This window comes from Rissa tridactyla, chromosome 6 (assembly GCF_028500815.1).
Source record: "Rissa tridactyla isolate bRisTri1 chromosome 6, bRisTri1.patW.cur.20221130, whole genome shotgun sequence".
In the NCBI taxonomy this organism is placed as follows: domain Eukaryota; kingdom Metazoa; phylum Chordata; class Aves; order Charadriiformes; family Laridae; genus Rissa; species Rissa tridactyla.
Window position 1 is genome coordinate 52911910 of NC_071471.1, and position 21597 is coordinate 52933506.

The 21597-nt window shown below is 42.3% G+C and overlaps 1 protein-coding gene across 4 annotated transcripts in view; it reads right to left on the reverse strand.

Moving 5' to 3' along the window:
* Positions 1–21597, reverse strand: part of ARHGAP22 (Rho GTPase activating protein 22) — a 157590-nt gene that overhangs the window by 53588 nt on the left and 82405 nt on the right. Inside the window, exon 1 of one of the 4 annotated variants that reach the window (XM_054204708.1) lies at positions 5859–6129. The exons of the other annotated variants lie outside the window; for them this stretch is intronic. Coding sequence (XP_054060683.1) covers positions 5859–5910 — 52 coding nt within the window. The 5' untranslated portion in view covers positions 5911–6129. Of the gene's footprint in view, positions 1–5858; positions 6130–21597 lie in introns of those variants that run through there. 4 annotated transcript variants of the gene reach the window in all.

The window sequence follows — 21597 nt, forward strand, 5'->3', positions numbered from 1 at the left end:
TTTGGGGGAACAGGCACAGAGGGGGTAAAATTACTTTCCAAGGTTATACTGTACATCAGCGAGGAAATGCCATCTCTGTATTTTTTAAAAAAAAAAAAAAAAAAAAAAAAAAGGCCTTCACATTCCATAGTGAGAAATTCCTACATACCAGTGGAGAACTGAGATACTGAGACACTAAATGATTTCCAGTATGATATTGGCTAGCGACTAGCAGACCCAGGAATGAAAAACAGAACTACCACATCCAGACACCCTGGATTAATCAGACATTGATTCTCATAAAGCAAGGAATACTTTTTGGGAGGTCAGTCATGTGCAACTGCAAAGGCAGTGCCAACCCTAGAAAGCAGAAAGAGAAGAATGAGAGAGAACAAGCTAAACAGCACGAAGATTATTCCCCCAGCACAGAATGGAAAGCTGGCCACTTTCTCATCAAAGCAGTGTTCTCAAAATGGGAAAGCCACAACAGAAATTAGGAGCGTATTGTGTCTCAAAAAGCTGTTCCTTCACTCAGCAGACCCAGTGGCTGCCTGGCACCCCCTCTTTTTGGAGAGCTTTAACTGGTGAGCTGAAGTCACCACTCTCTCAGCAGCATACGCATGGCTCATTGAGAGCACGGCAGTGTGTTGGCCAACTCTGCCTCGCGAGCACTACGCTTCTTGGCAACGCTGGCGTCTCTGGCTGCTGAATCCCAGAGGCTTGTGGAGAGAGCGGCCTGGATCTCACAAAAGCCTAGATACTGGTTGGACAAAGCCCCAGTTCCACTCAGATTTTAGTACTGATGAGGGCTATTTGCACCAGAGACACATGGCTCTGGAAGTCATTTGCTGAACGACAGACGCATCTCTGTGGTATCCTGCCAAGTCCTTTCATATCTCTAGGCCCATGGAGTCCTGCATACTGTCTCCTAGAGTCTCTGATCGCTCAAAGTGGCAGAATGTGCAGCCAGGATCCAGACTGCCTGTGGGCTCATCCTCTACCCGAACGCCTTGCTTTGATCCCAGACACTTCACCACAACATGTTTGCGCGTTGCTGTATCTCAAAGCTATGGAATGACATTATTTGTTTTTAAGACTGATTTCTAGTCGAGGAACAAGTCCTAGAAAATAATAGTCTCTACTCTCACTGGTTCAAGAGGTAACAGCCCCCTTTTCTGCCTCATCATGAGGTTTTTGTTCTATTTTCTGTACGGGGGCATTCACCAGATATGTGGATAAGGAGTTTAATAAAATATAAAGGGTCAGGTCACACTGCCTGGGCTTCAGAGTAAAGCGCACACCACCATGATTCTGGGTTTAGGTCTGTCTAATGATGGAGCTATCCAGCTCCTCTTCCCGCCCTGCCAGCCCTGCTAGATTCAACTGGTGATGTATCATTGACTGAACAAAGTATTAACATATGAGCAAAATCATGATGACTCCTTTTTGACATGACTGTCATAGATGCAGAGCATCCTCATCTCCAGTTCTGACACCTATTCCGCTCAAACACACAATGTTGTATGGATTGAATGCTTCCTTTCACTGAAATAGACTCTCTCAACTTCCCTAATGCATATAAAACTACCCACCCTGCGAGCACATCAGAGCAGAGGAAGAATCAGGTACAGACAGAAGGGAGCAGCAGAAGCAACAGAGCTCAGGCCCAAATCCTGCCTTTAGCATGGCCACCCCTGGGGGTCCACACAGACAGAAGCTCTGAACACACTAAAAGCAGACGCTGGAAGTCTCATAGGTTGATATCATGCAAAGTCACCTAATCAGCAGCCTTCAGATATCCTGAGGTTGCTGGGTGTGGGCTGCTCTTCTCAGGCAGCAGCTAACAGACTCCCTCCCAGGAGTGGCAGCCACATCACTTGTCTGCTGCACATGGCATTTTCCCCAGCAGCTCCATTTGCTGAACACAAAGAGCGAGCCCACAACATTAAAGAACACCCCCTCCTTTGAAGTTGAGATTGTTTGGCTTGCCTGGCTACAAACTAAAACTGCGCCTTAATCATCCAGCTTTGAAGTCCTGTAAATCTACAGCTGCAGTAAAATAAGGACCACTTGGCAATAAAACATTCATTATTAATTTTTTTGAATTAAAGAGGAAAAGGCTTTGCTGGAGCTGAAACTTTATTTTTCCCTCACTAGAAATCAAAGGACAGGTGAAAATTCAATGGTGACTTGCCAGACCAGAGACAATTCTGACTGTATGACATTTCATAGCCCAGTTTTGAGTAATGTTGAGCCAGTACCCAGTGAATGGCCGAAGGAAAACAGAAATTTTATTGTGGGAGGGCATATGAGTGAGCAGTGGGTTTTAACAACACTGCAGAGGTTGATAAATATTTTCATTGTTTTGATGCCTTATTCAAGGTGCGTGGGGGGGATGTAACTGATTGGAGTGTAATGGTGCTTACAACTGGTAATAGGAGAAATAAAGGAGCCCTTACGTGTATCTTTCCAGAATCTCTCATTGCTGTAGGTTTTGCCAGAGGGTCAGGGTAAGCTAAGGATACATCACCAAATGAACCCTGGGGGAAATCTCCATTGGCATAACAGTCTGCAAAGCAAAGGATGCACAGCAAGAGAGAACATTGTACTTCAGCTTGGCTGTTTCATTTCAGAGGTGTCTGGAAACTCTCTCAACCACCACAAAAACAAATAGAGAATTAATCCAAAATACATTGTAGGCTGGCCTGGAATACCAGTGAGAAAAGAAAATGGATCTTGGTGAAAATAAAGCTCACGTGGGAAGAACTAGGCTTCAGCAACAACTTGGTACAAACATTGTCCAAAGAGCTATGAGGAAAAACCCTGCACTGCCTGGGGTTTCAGGCTATAAGACTTCAGAGAATCAGGTCACAGTTCCCAGCTCTGCTGGCCACTTCCTGTATTAATCTGGGCAAGTCCCCTCTCAAGGCCGAATCAGGAGTTTTTATCTGGGACTTTTCTTTCCCATGTAACCAACATTTCTGGCCATGAACTTATCCACAGCCCAGCTCCTGTCCCTAGGCCATCTGAACCTGTGAGAAAGATCACTGCTCTTGCTGGCTTGCTCCTTCCCTGTTTCAAGATACAGAGAGCAGTAAGGACAGATCCATTTGGATCCTGTGGCTACTATAGCTTTTATGCAACTGCACTTTGGATGCTATGCCTAGGGCATTCTGTAATCATTTAATACCTTTTAATGACCACGTTTACTTACTGGGAAGTATCTCCTCACTCAAATCACAGTAAAAACCTCTGCAAATGAAGTGCTTTCTGGAAGACATCTAGAAGGGATTGCCTCAAATAACTAGATGGAAAGCGGCTCAAAAAGTGACAGGAGTTCAGCCTCTTTAAAGCAGCCTTAGTGATATCCTGCTGTTAAACAGCTCATGGAGATGCCCAACTACCTCAGCACTCCCTAGCCAGACACACAGGTTCTCCCCTCATGCTTTGGCACTTCCCAGACTGTCCTGAAAGCAAGAGGAGAAAGGTTAGCAGCACAGACTAGAATGGGCATCGGAAGGAAGCAGGATCCCTACGCTACCAGCGTGCCTGAACCAGGAGGTTTTCTGGATAGCTAAATGGATGTCACAGATCAGAAAAATTTTGGCAGAAGTAGGCTCAGACAGCCAACACCCTCTACCCTCTTTGGCGCACTAAGATGCTCTTTGGGCTGTTCAGTTAGCTGAAAATCTTCACATTGGTAGTGACTCACTAAGAATATGACTGGTTGCTGTTGGCTGAGCTTCCCCCAGCCATCTCTTAAAAGCCCAGATTATGCCCATGTTGATTCTGGTTTAGGAATGGTCACGTCACAGTGCTCTCTTGTTTGCACAGGCTGGTCACCAAGTTACTGCTCCCAGTTCCTCGCTGCCTCTATGTGGCTTTCTCACAAGGCTGAGCTCTAGGGCTAGGCAACTCCCAACAGATGCAGCACCACCGAGTCTAGATCTACAACCAACACCTCCTACCCGGCCTGCTACTTCTGGAGGCTTAGCCCTTTTCCCATATCAGCACAGCATCTGCCCCTAGGCGAGTGGGAATGTCAAATCATAACAAAGCAGCAACAAGGATCATCTGATTAGGGAAAGGATTGAGCAGTGAGTGACTGCTCCTCAGCTTCAAACTGTAACCTTCAGAGGGTCACACTGACTCGTGCTGGATGTCTAAAGCTGGGCTCTAAGCCTAAAGGGGCTGCTGTGCATCTAATAAATCACAGCTTCTTACCACAGAGAGGCAGGGAACATCTCACAATAAAGGGGCAGGCATTCAGCAGGAGGCACACACGCTGCTCTTGTAGCAGGCATCAGGGCTGGGCAAGTTTATCTTCAGGTGCGTGTGCCAGAATAACCTTACCCTTCCTGGCTGTAGCATCAGCCCTTTCCTGCAATGCCTGCTGCAGACACAGGTAAGGCAGGCACCTTTCCTCAGCGTCTGTCTAGAGAGACACTCCTACTGTGGTGGCATGTGCTATAAGGGAAAGAGGCACTGGTCAGCTGAGGGCCCCTAGCATATGAGCAAAAAGAGGAAGCAAAAATTGTCCTATGTCCCCTTGTAAAGTGGTATATATATGTACACACATAAAACAAAATTCTAAAAAAAAAAAAAAACCACAAAAAACTTAGCAAAAGCAAATTAAGAATTCATTATAATCTTTTCTACTTTTTTCTAATAAAAACTTTGCTGACATGATTCTATTCTTAATAATTCCTGAAGGACTGTGTAAATCTGCAGACATGCACACACATTTTGCTCAACAAAATACTAAGAAGTTGGTACCAGTGGCTACAGGTCAGCTTAACTCAATTCTCACATCCCAACTGCTACTTCTGGTTGTGCAATCCCCTTTTGAAATAGAAACCCAGTAGGCAACACAAAGGTAGGTTAAAGAAAGCAAATTTGCATTTCTTCAAAACCCTTTCTTCAACTTTAAACTTGGGATGAAAACCTATACAATTCCACCTTCTAGCTATTAGCTATGCCTTAGAACCAATTTATATTCAAACAAGGAATTAGAGAAATGCATATATATACAAATGCTTAGGCAGGTAAGCAAGTCAGATTCCTCAGATCCCCTGGAACTGATGCATGTCCCAGCTACAAGAAATCACTGCTGTTTGCCTTTATGCAAATCCCGCATCTGGACTGCTGGCTAGATAACAAATGTCACAATAAAGACACATGCAATGGAACAAGAAAAATACAAGGAATGTATTTCTCTATTAGGAGTTTATTATGTTGTCAATTTTTATAATGCTAGAGGCAAAGTGTTATCTTGAAGAGTTTTCTATCTGCCTGAAGGTAGAACAATCACATTTCCTAGAAAAGCCCACACAGCCATTCTAAAAGCAAACCTCACAATACCGAGCTGAAAATCTATGTGGAATCATGCACTCAGGTAGCCCTACATAGCAAAGATACTAAAAGGAAACATGCTTTTCCTTCACTTGGAATTATTTATTGTAAGTTATTATTTCAGTGTAGATTTTTTAAAACTGCTCCTTTTAGACAAGAGAAACTAAAATACTAGAGAATTACTCAGCTGCCTACCTAAACTCATCTGCAAAAACAAATATACACAGATATTCTGTTGCTGTTTTGTTCTGCTTTAGGGATTCCACCCCTGTGCAAAACATATGCTCCATGTTTAAAGGGTTAAACATTCTCTTGCTTAGTCGGCTTTACTGAATGTAAAATGCAAGATAATAACATACAGTGTATCTTGAACGAAAAATTCACACAGCATAATAAAACCCCCTGTGCTAACTGACCGGCAGCATGAATAGATCCATTCCCACTGCTTGTTAATTCAAAATAAATCCTTTACTGTGATTTAAAGCAAACCAGACAACACTAAACACACCAAAAATATGATGACTTACCCTTTCGGAGACACTTGCTTTTCTTAAGATATTTGGCAGTAAAAAACGGCATGGCTGCTACACTAAGATTTCAGCCAAAGCTGACCTTTTATTACCAAGTGCTAAGAGCAAAATGACTGGACCAAAGAGAGGAAGCAAATTATTATCCCAGATCTTTAAAATGCTCAATGATGAGCAAAGGGAATTCAGAGTGGGATAAAGTATGTCAAGTTGCACGGTGGGGATTGCAGATATCTTTCTGCTCATTAGCACTGCCGTTTGAGTTATTTAAAGTGTGCTCGGGGGAAATGAGGACAATTTCCATGACAATATGTACAGTATCATATAAGGAGGAAGCATTTTTTTCAGGCAGAACTTCTGCATTACTCAGCTGCTACAGCAACCAGCAATATGTTGAGAGGAAAGAAAAAAAAAAAACACATCAGGTTTGGATAACATAAAAACCTGATTCTATTAACCAGTTCTTGTCTAGAGTGGAAAAGGTATCACTATAAATCTCCCATGTCACGTCACTGGGCTATCCCCTCATTTGCTTCTTAGGCACTCCTGAAAAAAAATGAAGCCTTCTAAACAATTAAAGAAATCATCAGAAGGTATTGATTCCGAACACCACCCTATGCCTCAGTTTCCCTATCTTTCAAATGGGGTGACAATACACCCATGTTTGTATATGTACATATCTTTGAGGCTTTCAGGCAGTAGGTACTAAAAGAAGAACAAGTGCTTAACCCCATTGTTTCAGCCTCCATGATTACAACTGTTTATTTTCCTTCACTCTGCCCGGCTGCTTTTAGGACCAAAGGCCACCTAAAAATCTCTTGCTTTTATTCACCCAAGATAATCTGATCTGGAAATTCAGTCTTATTCTTGTTGCTTCTGCTGCCTCTCTGAAGAACTTAAGGCAGTTTGGTACTCACTTCATATCCTTCCTAATTCCATAAAGCTGGGACAGTACATTTAATGGCAATGACATTTATCCATGTCTGCCGCCTCCTAGTCATCTACCTTTAATTCACTCAACTACAGCACATCTCTTGGGCAGGCAACACCTCTACCCTCACTCCTTGGAATATAAAGGACAATGCCAGAAATTAAACTATGCAGTCTTGGGCACATCAGTTTCTCTACGCCTCAAGTCTTCCTATGTGTAATGACTAGAAGATGGGACACACTCTTTTAAAAGCTCATGGACTTGTCATGGAAAATGTATAAAAGCAAAAGATCTATACTTCCATGGGTGCTTTAGCTCTTGGCTTTTACTGCTTCCAGCTTTTGGGATAGCTCCTAGTCATCACTGCACTGAGATGCAAGTAAGCAGTTATCTGAAAGGGAGAACATTTATAACCTGTAACCAATAACCTATTGACTGGCTGTATTTGAAGTCAGTTTTCTAGATTAGCAAAGTAAGTGACCCAAATAAAACTAGTACTATTCTTTTAAAGTAAAAGAATACACAATTCTATGGTGAAGACTGTATAAACTGTGCCTTCCACAAAGCAGAAAGCTAATAGCAGGGCCTTTTCTTGAACCACTTCTTGTTAGCGCACAAATACGGTTTTTATTTGGAAAGCCAAGTTTCATGCTCGAGGAAAATCCATTCAGCATGCAATCTGAAAATCTTCGCCACAGTTTAGTATTCGTAAATCCTATGATGCTCAATAGGTGTGATATATCTGTACCATGATACCAAAAAGCCGCAAGTCTCTGCTCTTTCCTTAGACAGTTTGGAAATCAGTTGAGAAGCTTTCAGACACACAAACAATTCTTCCATAGCAAACATCAAGCTAAGCTCAAGTCAACTTAATTATGTTAACCTATTTGAGCAAAAGGGTACTGAAGCAGGTATGGAGCAGAGAGGAACAGCAGAAAGGAAAGAGGTGCAAAAAGAGTCCCTCTGAGTCAGTGACACAGCCAACTGCCACCGGTGAAACACTGCCGGCTGTGGGTTGGACTTGGGGAATTCACATGATCTTGGAATGGGGGACCCAAGCTACTTACATCTCTGTCCTTGGAGATGGCCCAATACCATCTGCTTCAGAAGCTGGAAAAATCTTGTACACGTCAATATGCATTTACCTATTACATGTGGATGTTCCATCCATGATCAGACTGGCACACATCTCTCCCTCAAAGACTGGGGGACGCCTGTATGTGTGAGTATGGAAGGAACTGGTCTTGTAAAGCCTATCGACACCATATCTAATCTGGAAACAATGCCTGATCCTAATCTCATGTCATCAAAGATGACTCAGACTTTCTCTCAGATCTAACAATTTACGGGCTCACAAATCTTTCCACGGATATCTGTAAAAGTTGTGGAAGGGGTGGGGGGATGTGTGGGTCTGGGGAGGGCAGGCTTTCCATCACTGCTAATTCCTTCCAGGAGACCCCAAACAAAGATTTACACTAGAATCTGGTTATTCTGAAGGAGAAACTCAGCAGTCACGATGAACTTTCTAAGTTCATCCCTGAACCTCACGACAATTCTTCCTGCTGTCATTGTGTAGTACATGGGAAAAGATGTCATGCCCAAACAGCTCTTGGAATATCCCCTTTATCCTTCAGCTTCTTCTTTGCCAGCAGATGTGCCCCCACACAGTGACACACAAGGCTGGAGTTTCTGCTGAAGTAAGTCTGCCTTTTTGCTCACAGTAAATTAAAAAAACACAAAAGAAATACCCAGTAAAACCACAGCACCACAAGGGAATTCCCTTCTCTGCCAGTTTAACACAGGGTCAAATTTAGACTAATGCAATAATCCTTCCCAGCTGCCTAAGTATCTGGCCCTTTAGTGACCTTGCACAAAACCCTATTGCTTTTACCTCCAGTACCCCCATATTCTGCCTCATTTTCAACTCACTCTGCCCTTGGAGCCAAAAGCAGAGGTTGCTCTCCTGTTAGACATGCAATTGCCAGGAAGAACTTTGAACTGATGCAAACAAACATTTGTGCCTCTCATCCAGGGCAATGAAACACAGGCTCCTTCTCTTCCACTCTCCATCTCCTACTGCCACAACCTACTTTAAGAAACCCTAAGACTTCATATCTTCATGATGGAGGAACTATTTATTCTTCATCCTCTAGTATTTTTCTGTTGCTCAGGCATAGCTTTCCTTAATCAGCTCTCCAAACAGAGATCAGGTGAAAATTTGTACCCTGACAAAAATTTGCAGACACCAAGAATAGACTGAATTGGATGCAAACCCTGAAACATTATCGGTCACCCAGCTTTCAGTCTGCTTCCTTTAGTGATGCTTTTAGAAAGGACTACATACAACCGGGACTGCAAGAAATGTAAATATTTTTGTTATATATCATCACTCCAAAACCACACTAATATATAGTTATTGGGTCCCTCCTCTTTTCGTCTTCCTCCTTCCGCCAACTTCAGATCCCAATTCACAGAGACTGACTTCAGAGTACAACCTTTGCTGCCAGCAGCAGGCTGGCTAGTGCAGAGAAAAGCACCTTGACTCTTAATACTGTGTTTTCTGTAACAAGTTTCAGTATCAGGTTTCAAAATGCTTTACTAAGAAAGTCAGCATCACCTTCCCCATCTTACAGATGGGAAGTGGAGAAAGGGATTCATGACTTCTGTACAACCACAACAAGATTAAAAAAGGGAATAAGAGGGAGATGTTTCTGAACGTACATGAGTGATCAGCACATAACTTTTTTGGTTCCCCTTCTCTCTTCTGTGGCGCAAGCGGATTTCACCCCCTTAGAGGAACAGTTGAGTGACTGACAACAGACATAAAACCTGCTGCTTTCTATTAAAGGCTATTAGTTGTGGCCACATTTCAGAATTTTCCACTGAATTACAGCCTTGGGGGACTTTCTGCTGTTATTTCCCACCTGGGCCAAGTTAGAATGAAACTCTGAGAGAAAGGCAGTGAGACTCTACCTTATTGTTAAAGCATTTGGTCACAGCCTATGTGATAAGACAATATAGCTCTCATAGCCCTTCAGTGCAGGGGATGCCAATGACTGGTGGGGAAGGAGGAGGAGCAGAGGTGGAGCAGTTGCCCTCCATCACCCAGTAACATGATGCTCTACAGTGGCAGGCGATGGAGGAGCAGCCACTCCCTCCCTGACTTCACCACTGTCTGGGCTGGAAGTGGACCAAGGCTTTACAGCCCATCATGGTAAACAAGCAGGCAGGTGGCCATCAGAGAATGGCATGCCCACATGCCGGGCAAAAGCTGCTGTGCTATGCGAGCCCCGACACAGGAAAGATACCAGATGAATGCAGTAATACTCACTCCAGCCCACTGCCATACTCCCATCTTCTATTCTATCAGATGGAAAGAGCATGCGCTCAGGGTACCTATTCAAAAAAGATTTCTTCCCCCCACAAAGTGACAGAGAGAGATTTTTATCTGCTGCTGACTGGGCTGATAAAAGCAGCCTTTTTTCCTTTCAGCAGTTTAGAACTCAGCCTTCCCTAAAACAAGTAGGGTCATTTTAGTCTGTGACCACATACATAAATTGTATCTGCAGAACAAAAGAATCTCAGGTCAATTAAAAAGATCCTGTGGCTACAATATTCTTCTGGGAAGATGCCATCTACATACACTTATTACAGCCACATAAATCCCACCCCCTCACTTGCCTTGAGCAAGTAATTGTCTTTAAAAGCAAGCAAAATAATTATTTTTCCAACATACCTGTCATCATTAATTATGGCCAGAATAGCCAAGTAGGAGCTCATGCCCAGGCTTTTAAATGCTTGTAGCTAGTTAGCATGGCTGCCTGTAACTTTACAGCTTTTTTTTTTTTGTAGTGTTAATATTAACATACTATGGCTTCATTAAATCAAGGCACTCACTGATGAGCTATGTATGATTCATCTGCAGAACACTAAGACCCTTCATGCTTATCTACCCCATAGCAAGAATGGGGTTGAATTTATGCCTGTGTTGTGGCTATATTCGAGTGCTGCTGGCTGTACTCCTAATGTCACATTCAAGCAAACTTCCACTGAGTCACAGGCATTTCACTGCTCCACTGGCCACCTTTGCAAAGCTCTGTGGCATTAGTCTGTGAACATGTGATATCAACTTCCTAAAAATCAGAATGCAAACTTTGGCCTGGCTCCTGTACTTCTCCGTGAGCCAAGTCTCCTGCTGAGGTTGATGGGACTTTCCCTGCATAAAAGCTACAGAATTTGCCCTACTTTTTCCTAGTTTAACAGGGCAGAGGATGGCAGAGGAAGAGATGCCATTTCCCTAGTACACATCTGCATTTCTTTATTCTGTTTGCCAGGACTTCCTGAACTCCCTAAGCTGAAGAGGGTGATGTGTTGAAAAAACACTTGATACACAAGATTACAATGTAGCATGAAGTCCACTGAGAGCTTCCAGAAGGCATTTTTATCTTAATTGACTTTTAAGTGACATGTTTCTAAAGTAACAGCGACTTTTGTTTGTCAACCAGCCTGCACACAATCTGGCTTCTGAATCATTGCCACTCCAGGCATTCACAAATTTCAGGTCAGCCCACCAAAAATCATGAGACTGGCTTCCAACCAACAGAATTTTTCACTATTATTTATCTTCTGGTTTCTGAGCCTTTACAGATCCTATTTGGTAGCTTTATTTTAAATCCACAAGCACCAAGAGACATGCTTTTTATTAATGAAAGCTGCAAGTTTTACATAATCATAGTATTCAGAATTAGGGCTTTTAAGGGAAAACGCATACATAATGAGACACAGCATATGAATTCACGCCTATGTATTTCTGAATGGGAAATCCCCCAGCCTTATTACCTTTTTCTTAATTCACTTTGGAAATGAAACAAGTGAGGACAGAAATATATCTATAGCACTAACAAAGCTGAACAGGACAAAGTGGTAAGTCTACAGTGCTTATTTAAAAGATACTGATACAGCAAACTGATTCAGTAGCGTTTTTACTGCTGGTACTGGGTGCAAGGCATGGCTTTTAGTGACACAGTAGGTAAAATGGGACAGAATGAATTACTGTAAACTTGAAAACATTATAAGAGCGGGGAAGGAGCCTTTGCTTATGTCCTCAGCACAGGAAATAGGCGCAATATTGCTCCCAGTTCTACTAGGAAAAAAGTTCAGCACAGACACCTGTACTCTCCACCTCAAACAGGATAATGAAAATGAAGACAGAGAGATGGGAACTGAACAGAAAGGCTGCAGGTGCAACATAAGCTAGCAGCACAGCTTCCATGAGGTATCCTTATTCAGCAGCTCCAGAGCCACTGGGTACAACCCCCTGACAGTCTCCTCCAGCACTGCTAGTAACCAAGTCACAACCTTGCCCCAAGTGTGCAATCAAGAGGATGAAAGCCTGAGAGCACCAGTTAACGGAAAAGTTTTTTTTACTCCCTAGAGTAAGTTCTGATTTTCACCTTCATTACACAATCGCCTCTCCACAGTCCCTCAAGCATACATAATGCAACACAGCAATGCCAGCCTCACCATGCAAACCTCCCCAGGCTTTTATAGGGGCAAGGGGAAAGAGGAATAAAATGGTAAATTGCAAATCAGCCACATACTGAATTTCAAAGCCGCCTTTAACTACAATTTCTTCCTGTTTCCCTGGGTGTTCGGAACACTGCTTTAAGCAAGCCACACTGGTAAACAGGGTCCTGATCATCTTGTTAAGCTCATTCAAGCATACTACATCAGCCTCAGAAATTCACTGGCTTTGAACAGAATCTGAATTCTAGGCTACAATCAGGCTGAAGTGCCAAGGTACTATACTTCAGTATTTCTATTTTCACATCCCTCCACTGGGCAGAGACTGAGACAGAACTTGTCTCTCATGTAGAAGTGTGAAGAAACAGAAACAGTGCAGGTTCCCATAAGACTCCTAAACGAAGGATGTGCTACCTTTAAGCATTACACTGATGCTTGCCTGTGACCACCTCTTTAGTCCTGCACTCAGGCCAGGATCCCTTCTGTTTGGATGATGCCTCCTCAGAGCAGCGACTTAATGGTTCTGTTTTCCCTTTCTCTCTACCAGAGCTGAGAGCAGCTAAACACCTTCTCTTCAGAACTGGCAGTTACAACAGTAATTGTCCCAAGAAGACTACAGGTCTATTCAATCAAACAAAACCTGGCTGTATTTCAAGGTGCAGCAGGACAAAAAAATACAGACATGATACTGGGCCAAATTCTCAGCAAGTAGAAGTCGTCAATCAGCTCTGATGATGTCAGCAAAGCCTAATTTATCCTCAGCTGAGGATCTGTCCCCATTTCTTTCCTGTGCACAACCACAGCTAAGAGCTCTAGGCTTGATAACAGAGCTCCAGGGCTAGATTCATACGAAGAGCTTTTCCAGTGATGCCAGAGGGATATCAGTACACAGACTGAAGTATCATTCTAATACACCTTCAGCTTAGACTAACAAAGCTGTAGATCTGCTACCATAATGCATCCTGTAGTTCAACCTGAACAAAAACCTCATGTACATTCGGCTTCAGACTGGTGCAACTAGGGTAATTTAACTACACTGCTACCCACAGAAGCATCTCCACAACAGAACAGAGTCAGAAGAAATGGAAGCTGTATTTCAAGGAGATTGGAACCGTTTTTCAATTCAGTGCAAATGGATTTGGCCTAAATTAAAACCTCTCAAATATTACATTTTGCATGAAGTATTTCAATGTTTTTCCTGACAAGTATGTTTCATCTAAAAGCTGATCTACAGCAAAAGAGCAGCTTAGGCAAAAACAATAGAAATCGATGTAAAAATAAACTAAAAACATTTGGGTTTTCGAAAGTCAGCAAACCATCTTGGGATAACCCAAAATTAATTTTTTGTTGTTGCTTTGCTGAAAAGTAACTTGAACTTCTCTGTCTGATTTTCCCTAAGAAGCCTAAACCGCTACCTTTTCCCAGATTTCCTCCCCTGAGATCATTACTTTCCTAGGGAAAAAAATGTAAGCAAGTAATGCAAAAATAAAAATAGAAAAACCCCATGCAACAGCAAAAAAAAACCCTTTTACTTTTTTCAGTGGTATCTAGATTAAGCCCTAAGAGTTCCTCTTTGTTGAGAAAAGGCCCTGCATCTGACAGCATTACAGGGTCTCAGACAGCTCCTTTCCCAGTGGAGTACGATGTGGAGAGGAGACGTGCACACTCCGTGCTCTGAACTGCTTTGATCCATCAACACCCACCAGAAAAAATGTTTCACACGACCGACCTCATTGATAAGGACTGTCAGCATCTTCATCACTTTTCTACTGTACACAAGTCCATAGGTGTGACTAGTCTGAGTTTGCATTACTTTGCTTTACTCATTTGTCCCTAGGGAGTGAAACACAGTCTCTCCACCTTTCATATTGAATATGGCAGATGTGAGGCTTGATGTACTATACAAATTCACCATCATTTTGCTTTAAACTGCGCTCTAACTCTTCCATGTTTCTCTCTCCCATTGCATGGCAGAAAACCATCCCAACATACCTGAAGCCAGTGCAGTGATAAACACTCAAAAAGATTTGATGAGCCAGGAATTGAGATATTAACTGAAATCCAGTAATGACAATGCAAATATCCTCACCTAACAGATTAAGATGATTTGTTGCTAATCACTTGCAACAAACATCCAGGTAACACACTTAGCCCCCCTGTCACCACATCTGCAGCTGCACCATGACAATCTCCATTTTAGAGTGGGGACAACTGCTCCCTACAGCTGCCATAAAGGATGCTTTCCTACTACAATACTCTTCCAAAGACTGAGAATTTAAATATTTAGACAGATAAATCAGTATTGATTAGATTCGATAACAAGACATCAATGGTTTACGTCAAGCACATAATGCAGCCCCCAAGGCAGGGAGGGAGGGGGATGCAGTCTCAGGATGGAGGAAGGACCAGAGCAGGGGGTATTCAAAAGCCTCACGCATTTATACAATACAGCACTTGCTCAAAAGGGTCGAATCCCATGGGTTTATCAAACATACCAGAAAACTGGACCCAGCCTGGATCATCTTGATTCACAAGTCCAACCCCCAGTATCAGTGATTAACTGTTTAGTTCAGGGTATATCATACGCTCCGCAATGGTGCAAGCTAAAAAAGTTTCAGAACATTATACACACTTGAGATTTTAGTTAAAACCAAGAAACAAAACTATAAAACAGAAGAATAGACATATTCAGTCAGATCAGAGTTGGATGTAGAGGAGAAGGCACAGAAAAAATACAAGCCAAGACTGGAGTTTTTTTTGCTCTTGTATATAGTATACATATATCCATATGTTACTGCTGTAGTAACAGCTACCAACGGACTTGTTATCTCCTGAGTGCCTAATCCCATTCTGAAGCCATTTAGGTTTTATCTCCCATAATAAAGTATGGGAGCTGCAATTTAATTGTGAACTGTGAAGAAAAATAATCCCTTTTGTTCATTTTAAAAACAGGAATTCTGATCATTTAAGTGATACTAGCTGCTGTGTTATGAAGAGTCCTGAATAATGAATTATTCCCTTTTTGTTTTGCCCATACTGTTCAGAGTTATATCCAGTTCTGTTGTACCCAACTCTCAATCATCTCTTCTCATGCTCTAGGCAGTTTCTTAGTGCATGGACACATGCGTACACCTGAAACTATTCCTGTTGCTCTTAATTTTGATATGTCTCTTTTGGAGATTGTTGCAATAGATTAGAGGAGGAAAACACCATGATCAAAGGCCTATATCTCTGTTGAGTAAAAATGGACAGATGACCGTAGAAAATGGGTTACCGATATCATTGTCAGAAAGAATACATCTCTAAATGCATAACTGAAAGTATTTCCTCTAATTTTTAAATGGATGCAAGGCTGCCAATAAATCTACAGCAATGTCCTGTTGTACCACAGAACAGACATGCCGCTATGGGACTTGGGTGAGGCTTGGGACACAAAACCCAGGACTGATTGTAAATTTGCATATGAAAGAGGCAGTCCCCTACAAGCTCATCTTTCCAGGTAGCATTGCTCTATTCAAGTCAGCAGTGCTATACTGACTTTTGTCTGTTGAGCACCATACCTCTGAAGAAGTGTGCAGGGCAGCATTGGGAATTCAGGTAACTGTTTCTTTTACAGGGTGCTCTCCTAACTGCTGGTTTTTGCTTTATGTTTTTATAAACTACTTCTAGATTTTCCATTTCCTGTCCTGTGCGTACAACTCCTAAGTGAGAAGGTTAGTGGAAGTGGAACCAAAACAATCCCCAACAGGCACAATGAAGGTAGGAAAGGCTTCTGATATTCAAGACCAGCATTACAGTGATGATGACTAATGCACTCTCACTGGAGAAGTGCAGTGAGACAGACCCTCAATAAAAGTGGGCAAAAAGAGGAATAACATTAATAGCAGCTTATTCTTGCATTTCAGACTCTGGAACTGCCTAGTACCATAGAATCATTGAATAGCAGGTTGGACGGGACGTCAAGGATCATCTGGCCCAACCTTTCTTGGCAAAAGCACTAGGCAAGTGTATTTGGCAAAAGTTCTAGACAAGATGGCCCAAGACAGTAGAGTTTGATAGTCTTCCCTAGGATACCAGCATCTTGCTGGTGTTGAGATGGAGAAGGGAAACAAGACATTTCCTCCTCATCTAGATTTTTTGCTTTGCTGTTTCTTTTCTGTTTCTGCAGTATGTGTGCACAGTGTGGTTTCAGAGTACAGCACTAGGATGCCTGCATTTTCAATTCTAGCACTCCTGGCTTTGATCCATAGGTGGCTATTTTTAGGAGTTCTGAACAGGTTGCTGCAGCCAACCAGTGTGAAAACACTTTCTGGAGTCATCTTGTTTCCTTAGATCTTTTTTGATACGCTAATTAGAGCAACAGTGAGCAGCACATTAGCTGGGAACGCTTCAGATTTTCCTATTTTGATGCACATTGAACAGGATGCCTCCCTGTACAGCAGCTGACAGCGCACAACAGACATGCTGTCGTGCACTGCCTATCTACTACGCAAGAAGCCATTCCAGAAGCCAGTGCTCAGCCACAGCCACCCTTCCTGAAACTGTGTCCACTGCACTGCCACAGAAGGAGCAGGCAACAGTATTGCTCTGTATCAGACCAGCAAGCCGAAACAGCCATATCATGGTAAGCCACTGAGCAAGAGAAGTGGGGTTAAAAACTGACATTGTCTGACTTCCCTGTGTTCAACTCTTGCTTAAACACAGCATTTTGCATTATTGCCAGGCTGGGAACACTGCTTCCTCTTATGACTGCCCAGCATTATCCATTGTAAGACTTCTTTCAGTTGCCTGTAACTTTGCCAAAAGAGAACTGTTTTGCACAGGGGTTGCCTGTGTCTCACAGGCTCGCAGCTCACACTGCGCAGGAAGGGCTGCCTTGTCCGGGATGGATCCGCCACTCCAACCTGGTCCTGATGGCTGCCCAAGTTTTTTCTGTCCTGATAGAAAGGAGTCAAGTGAATTCTGCTGAGTCTGACTGGGTTGCCTAGGGAGGGGAGCAAGGGAAGTATGTCTGCAACTGATCCTTCCAAGATGGTAATATGAGTAGGACATAGAGCCTTCTCACCTACTACTCCATCTGAACTAGCTTTCAGGTCTTTTCTGCTGTCCTCTAAAGTACTACCTTCTTCCTCAGCACTTTCCTCTACAGCCCTTCCCCCAGACTGACTCCTTAAGGCCAGTGGTTAATTCCTAGTCTGGAAACTCTGGGAGATCTACCTGGCATTTGGACCACTCCATCCAGGACCTGACAAAACAGAGGTAAGATTGCTGGTTGGACCTGCAGGACCTCACACAATACTTCTAATAATTAGGCTTCCTAATTTTACTGTAATAACCTTACACACATGATAGTGGGTTTGCTGGGTAGACACCAAACTGTGTTCTCTACTTGGTACTAACTCTACCTTAAAGGATAATTAGGGCTTGACAGACCCTTGAACACTGAGATCAAGTGCAAAATTAAGTGCAAAATTTCCAGCTGACTGTAAAGCTTAATCTTGTCATAATCTCTGTTTTACAAGCAGGCATAAAAAGAAAGAGAAATAATCCATGTAATTATTGGCCTGAGCCAGACCCCTCCTCCAAGCAAGAATATAAGTAATAGGAAGACGACTAATCGCTAATCAGTAAAATGGTAAACAATGGATTTCAGAGACAGTGTTGGTTTATAAAGGGCAAAGTATTTCAGACAAAATGGACTGGGTTGCTACAATGAGACTGCAAAACAAGTGAAGAAGTGCAGCAGGGGCAACATGCTTGGATTTCGTTATGGTACTGTATTCCATGACTCCTGAATTCCTTACTGAGTAACTCAAGCTGTCTGCAACATGAACGTTACCAGAAAGACTGAAAACTCAAAGGGCTTCTCAAAGAGGCATTATCGTATCATGCAGCATACTAACCTTGAGAAGGGATATGCAACAGCCAGCAGCAGAGTAGGAAGCTCAGAGAGGAGGCCAGTTCTGCTCTGAACTGCAACATGGTTTTGTTCCCTTTGCAGTAGCTCCCCATGTGCAAAATAGTGAAGAAGACAACTTCTTATTTCTGTCTTGCCTAACATGGCAGAGGTTCCACAACAATTAATGCTGGCTCTAAGACACCAGATCACTTAATAAGGCATGACTGAGCTAGAACAGGCATGGACACAATCACATTTCTGTCAAGTTAGCAAAAGCACACAATAGAGAGTTTACATCAGCTTTACGCCAGCTGCAGGAGAAAAGATACCTAATCAAACCTAAAATTGTAATGATATAAGCAGACCGTATCTGAGTCAAAATAAAGCTTGCTGGTTTACAGCCTGGGGGGGGTTCTTTTTTCTTTTTTTTTTTCCTACATAAATTTGAAACATCAAAATGAATTTATATCAGAACAGTACTTTGTACCACATGGCTACATCTTTGGTACTAACAGCTCTAAAATCATGTTAAATTCTTGAAAAAACCTCAGTCTGTCAACTCTTCGCTACACGTTAAATCTCTCATCACAATACACACAGCATGAGGCTCCAGTTTCAGCTGTGCTTCAGGTCTTGTATCTAGATTTTTGTTTGCATTAAGATCTACTCCATTTAGAGGCATCCAACGTTTCTTTTTCCCTAAAGAACACATCTTGCAATGTTTTATTTAGTGTTCAAACTTCTTCATAAAGATCTGAGAGCAGAAAAGTGTGAGAGCATGTGAAGATAGTGAAAGTGTTGCAAACTGCAGTGACAGAAGTAGAGCAAGAAGAATCCCAGATAGGTTACAAAGACAAAAATAACCACAGGAGATTAAAAACTACGTCTTATGTGAAAACAATGTGTACGTTATGGAAAAAATGAATCCTGGCAACAACTGGAGATGACAGGGAATGGCTAATTACAAAGGAATTTGTAAGCGATAAAAGCAGCAAAAAAGCACAGTTTAGGCTGCAAAATAAGAGACCTCACATCAATCCTCTTCCAACACATTACATGGCTCTGTGAATTTAACATGTTGTCATACCTGCTGTATGCCCAGCTGAACACCTTCCCAGCCTCACAGCCAGGACTCTCCCTGCCGCTGTCATCTGAATTAAGTGATTTTACTAAAACTGGAAAAACTCTAATTTCTGTGAAAAGCAGATTTCTGTCAAAGTTTTAGTTTTTAACAAAATTAGTAGGTGACTAGGATTGGAGATCTACCTTTGAAAAAGCAAGGTTACAGTAAAATTGTTACTGGCTATTGTGCTACTGTACAGCCTACACGCAGGTTAAGGTAAACAGTTTGGCAAGGCTAGGACAACTACATACATGACTCAGAACCAATTCTACCCCTTCTTCCTACACATATACTTTATAGGGTTTTTTTTTTAATCAACTGCTGCTTTCAAGCGTGCAGAGTTGCTATTCAACCAGACAGGCAGTTCCGGAGTTGTCATCAGTAGGTGTAAACCCTACTGTCCTGCACTGACACACATTTCTTAATGCCATTTCACATTTCCCTGATATGAACCTCAGCATCAATATCTAAAACACTACCCAGAAATAACCCAGAGAACACTATGTAAACCTCAAACCATGGAGAATATACAACAGGAACAACTCAGCTTGACCCTCATCCTGGACAGCGTATCGAGTCTGAAGCATTTTCCCTGCAGTACTCCATGGCTTCAAGACAAGAAAGTGAACAGAAAAAGAGCAGGTGACACCGAACTTATCAGAAGGGATGTGAAAACATCAACAGGGCCATGTTGCTAAGAATAATTCAGAAAAGAAAAAAAAAAAATCCAAAATGGTCTGAAAGACAACAACCTGGAGCACCAAAGGCCAAAGCTGCAAGGAGAGAATGGTTAGCTGGCCCTTTCACGAGTCTGCTAGAACCTGTAGTTCCTGCAAGATCTCTCCCATCATAAGCAACTGGGCTTATATATGAAAACAGCAGAACAGAAAAATAAAGACTGAATGTGGAATCCATCTTTTCCCCCAACTCCCTGCTTCCTTTTCCCATTTTCAGATGCCTCCCCCACCTCCCATCTGCTCCGTGCCTGCAGGGAACCCTTGTGAGAAGCCACAACAACAGTTGCTCATCTCTGTAGCCTCTCCAGTTGGATTGGTGTTATTAGCAGTGAGGCACACACAGTTCCTAATCAACTTTATTAAAACCATTCATTACAACATATACGCACCACTTGCATGTTTATGACAAAAATGAACCTCAAAGGCTCAATTTCTACAATATTAACAAATTAATGTGGTGCAACAAACAAATCTGTTTTTCCTAATAAAAACAAGATTGTCTCTTGAGTCACAGTTAGGGAGACTGACACCTTCTCACTGCTGGCTTAATATTAAATTTACTCTGGGTTCGTATTCTAGCAGCCTTACTCCATCTACACATCTCATTCCTTGTGAGCAGATTCTGCTTTCCCAATCTCCTTGTACAGTAGGGAATGCAGTGTAAATCAAATAAGTGACTACTGATGTCTATGTCTTTTTTGAATGAAGGTTTTTTAACTTCTCTGTCCCTCAAAACTTTCTTTAGTAGTGTTTATCCTCAAACTTATTTGTCTGACATTATGTCTAATCTCAGTCAAATACCCTTACATTCAATTTCTTTTATCCCTCTCCCTTATACGTTTATGTAAAATATAGATGTCTATTTTAAACTTTATACAAAAATTTAGTTCAGTTTTAAGAGCTGTGTTGAATGCTGTACTCTACTGAACCAGGAAGGAGTGAGCCTACAGGACACGAATTACTATGTTTACAGGTAAGTGGTAAACACATGCTCCCTACTGTCTGGATGGATGATGGCCCACAGGCCATCACCATCACAGAAGCTAATTAGGCAGTTTACATTTCTGCCCAAATAGCATGAAAAGTGAATTCTTTGCTAAGTTACAAATAGCAGGAAGTCTTCTCTGGATCTTCTTAGAAACTATTTAAAATATAGATGAATGAATGTCAGTATTTATTGAGAAGTAAATACATTCTTTTATCCTAATGTCTCTTTAGTGCTCAGATACTTTTCAGGGTAGCTGGCAAACCTAACAAAACTTTCCATTCCCACAGGTGTGGCAATCCTAAATTGGCATAGAGGATCTCTCAGCTTGAGCAGTCCAGCACAGGAATTGTGAGTAGCCAAGAAGCAACAAGGCTGCCTCTGCTAAGCTGCACAGTCTGCTTTAGGAACCTGCAATTCAGGGCATCAAGATACCTCTCAGCAGGAAGCATGAACATGCAGCATGTCACTGATGCTCCACAATGAATCCACATCCTGGGTCTCAGGCCCTTCCATCCTCCTTGGGCTAGTCTTTTAATGT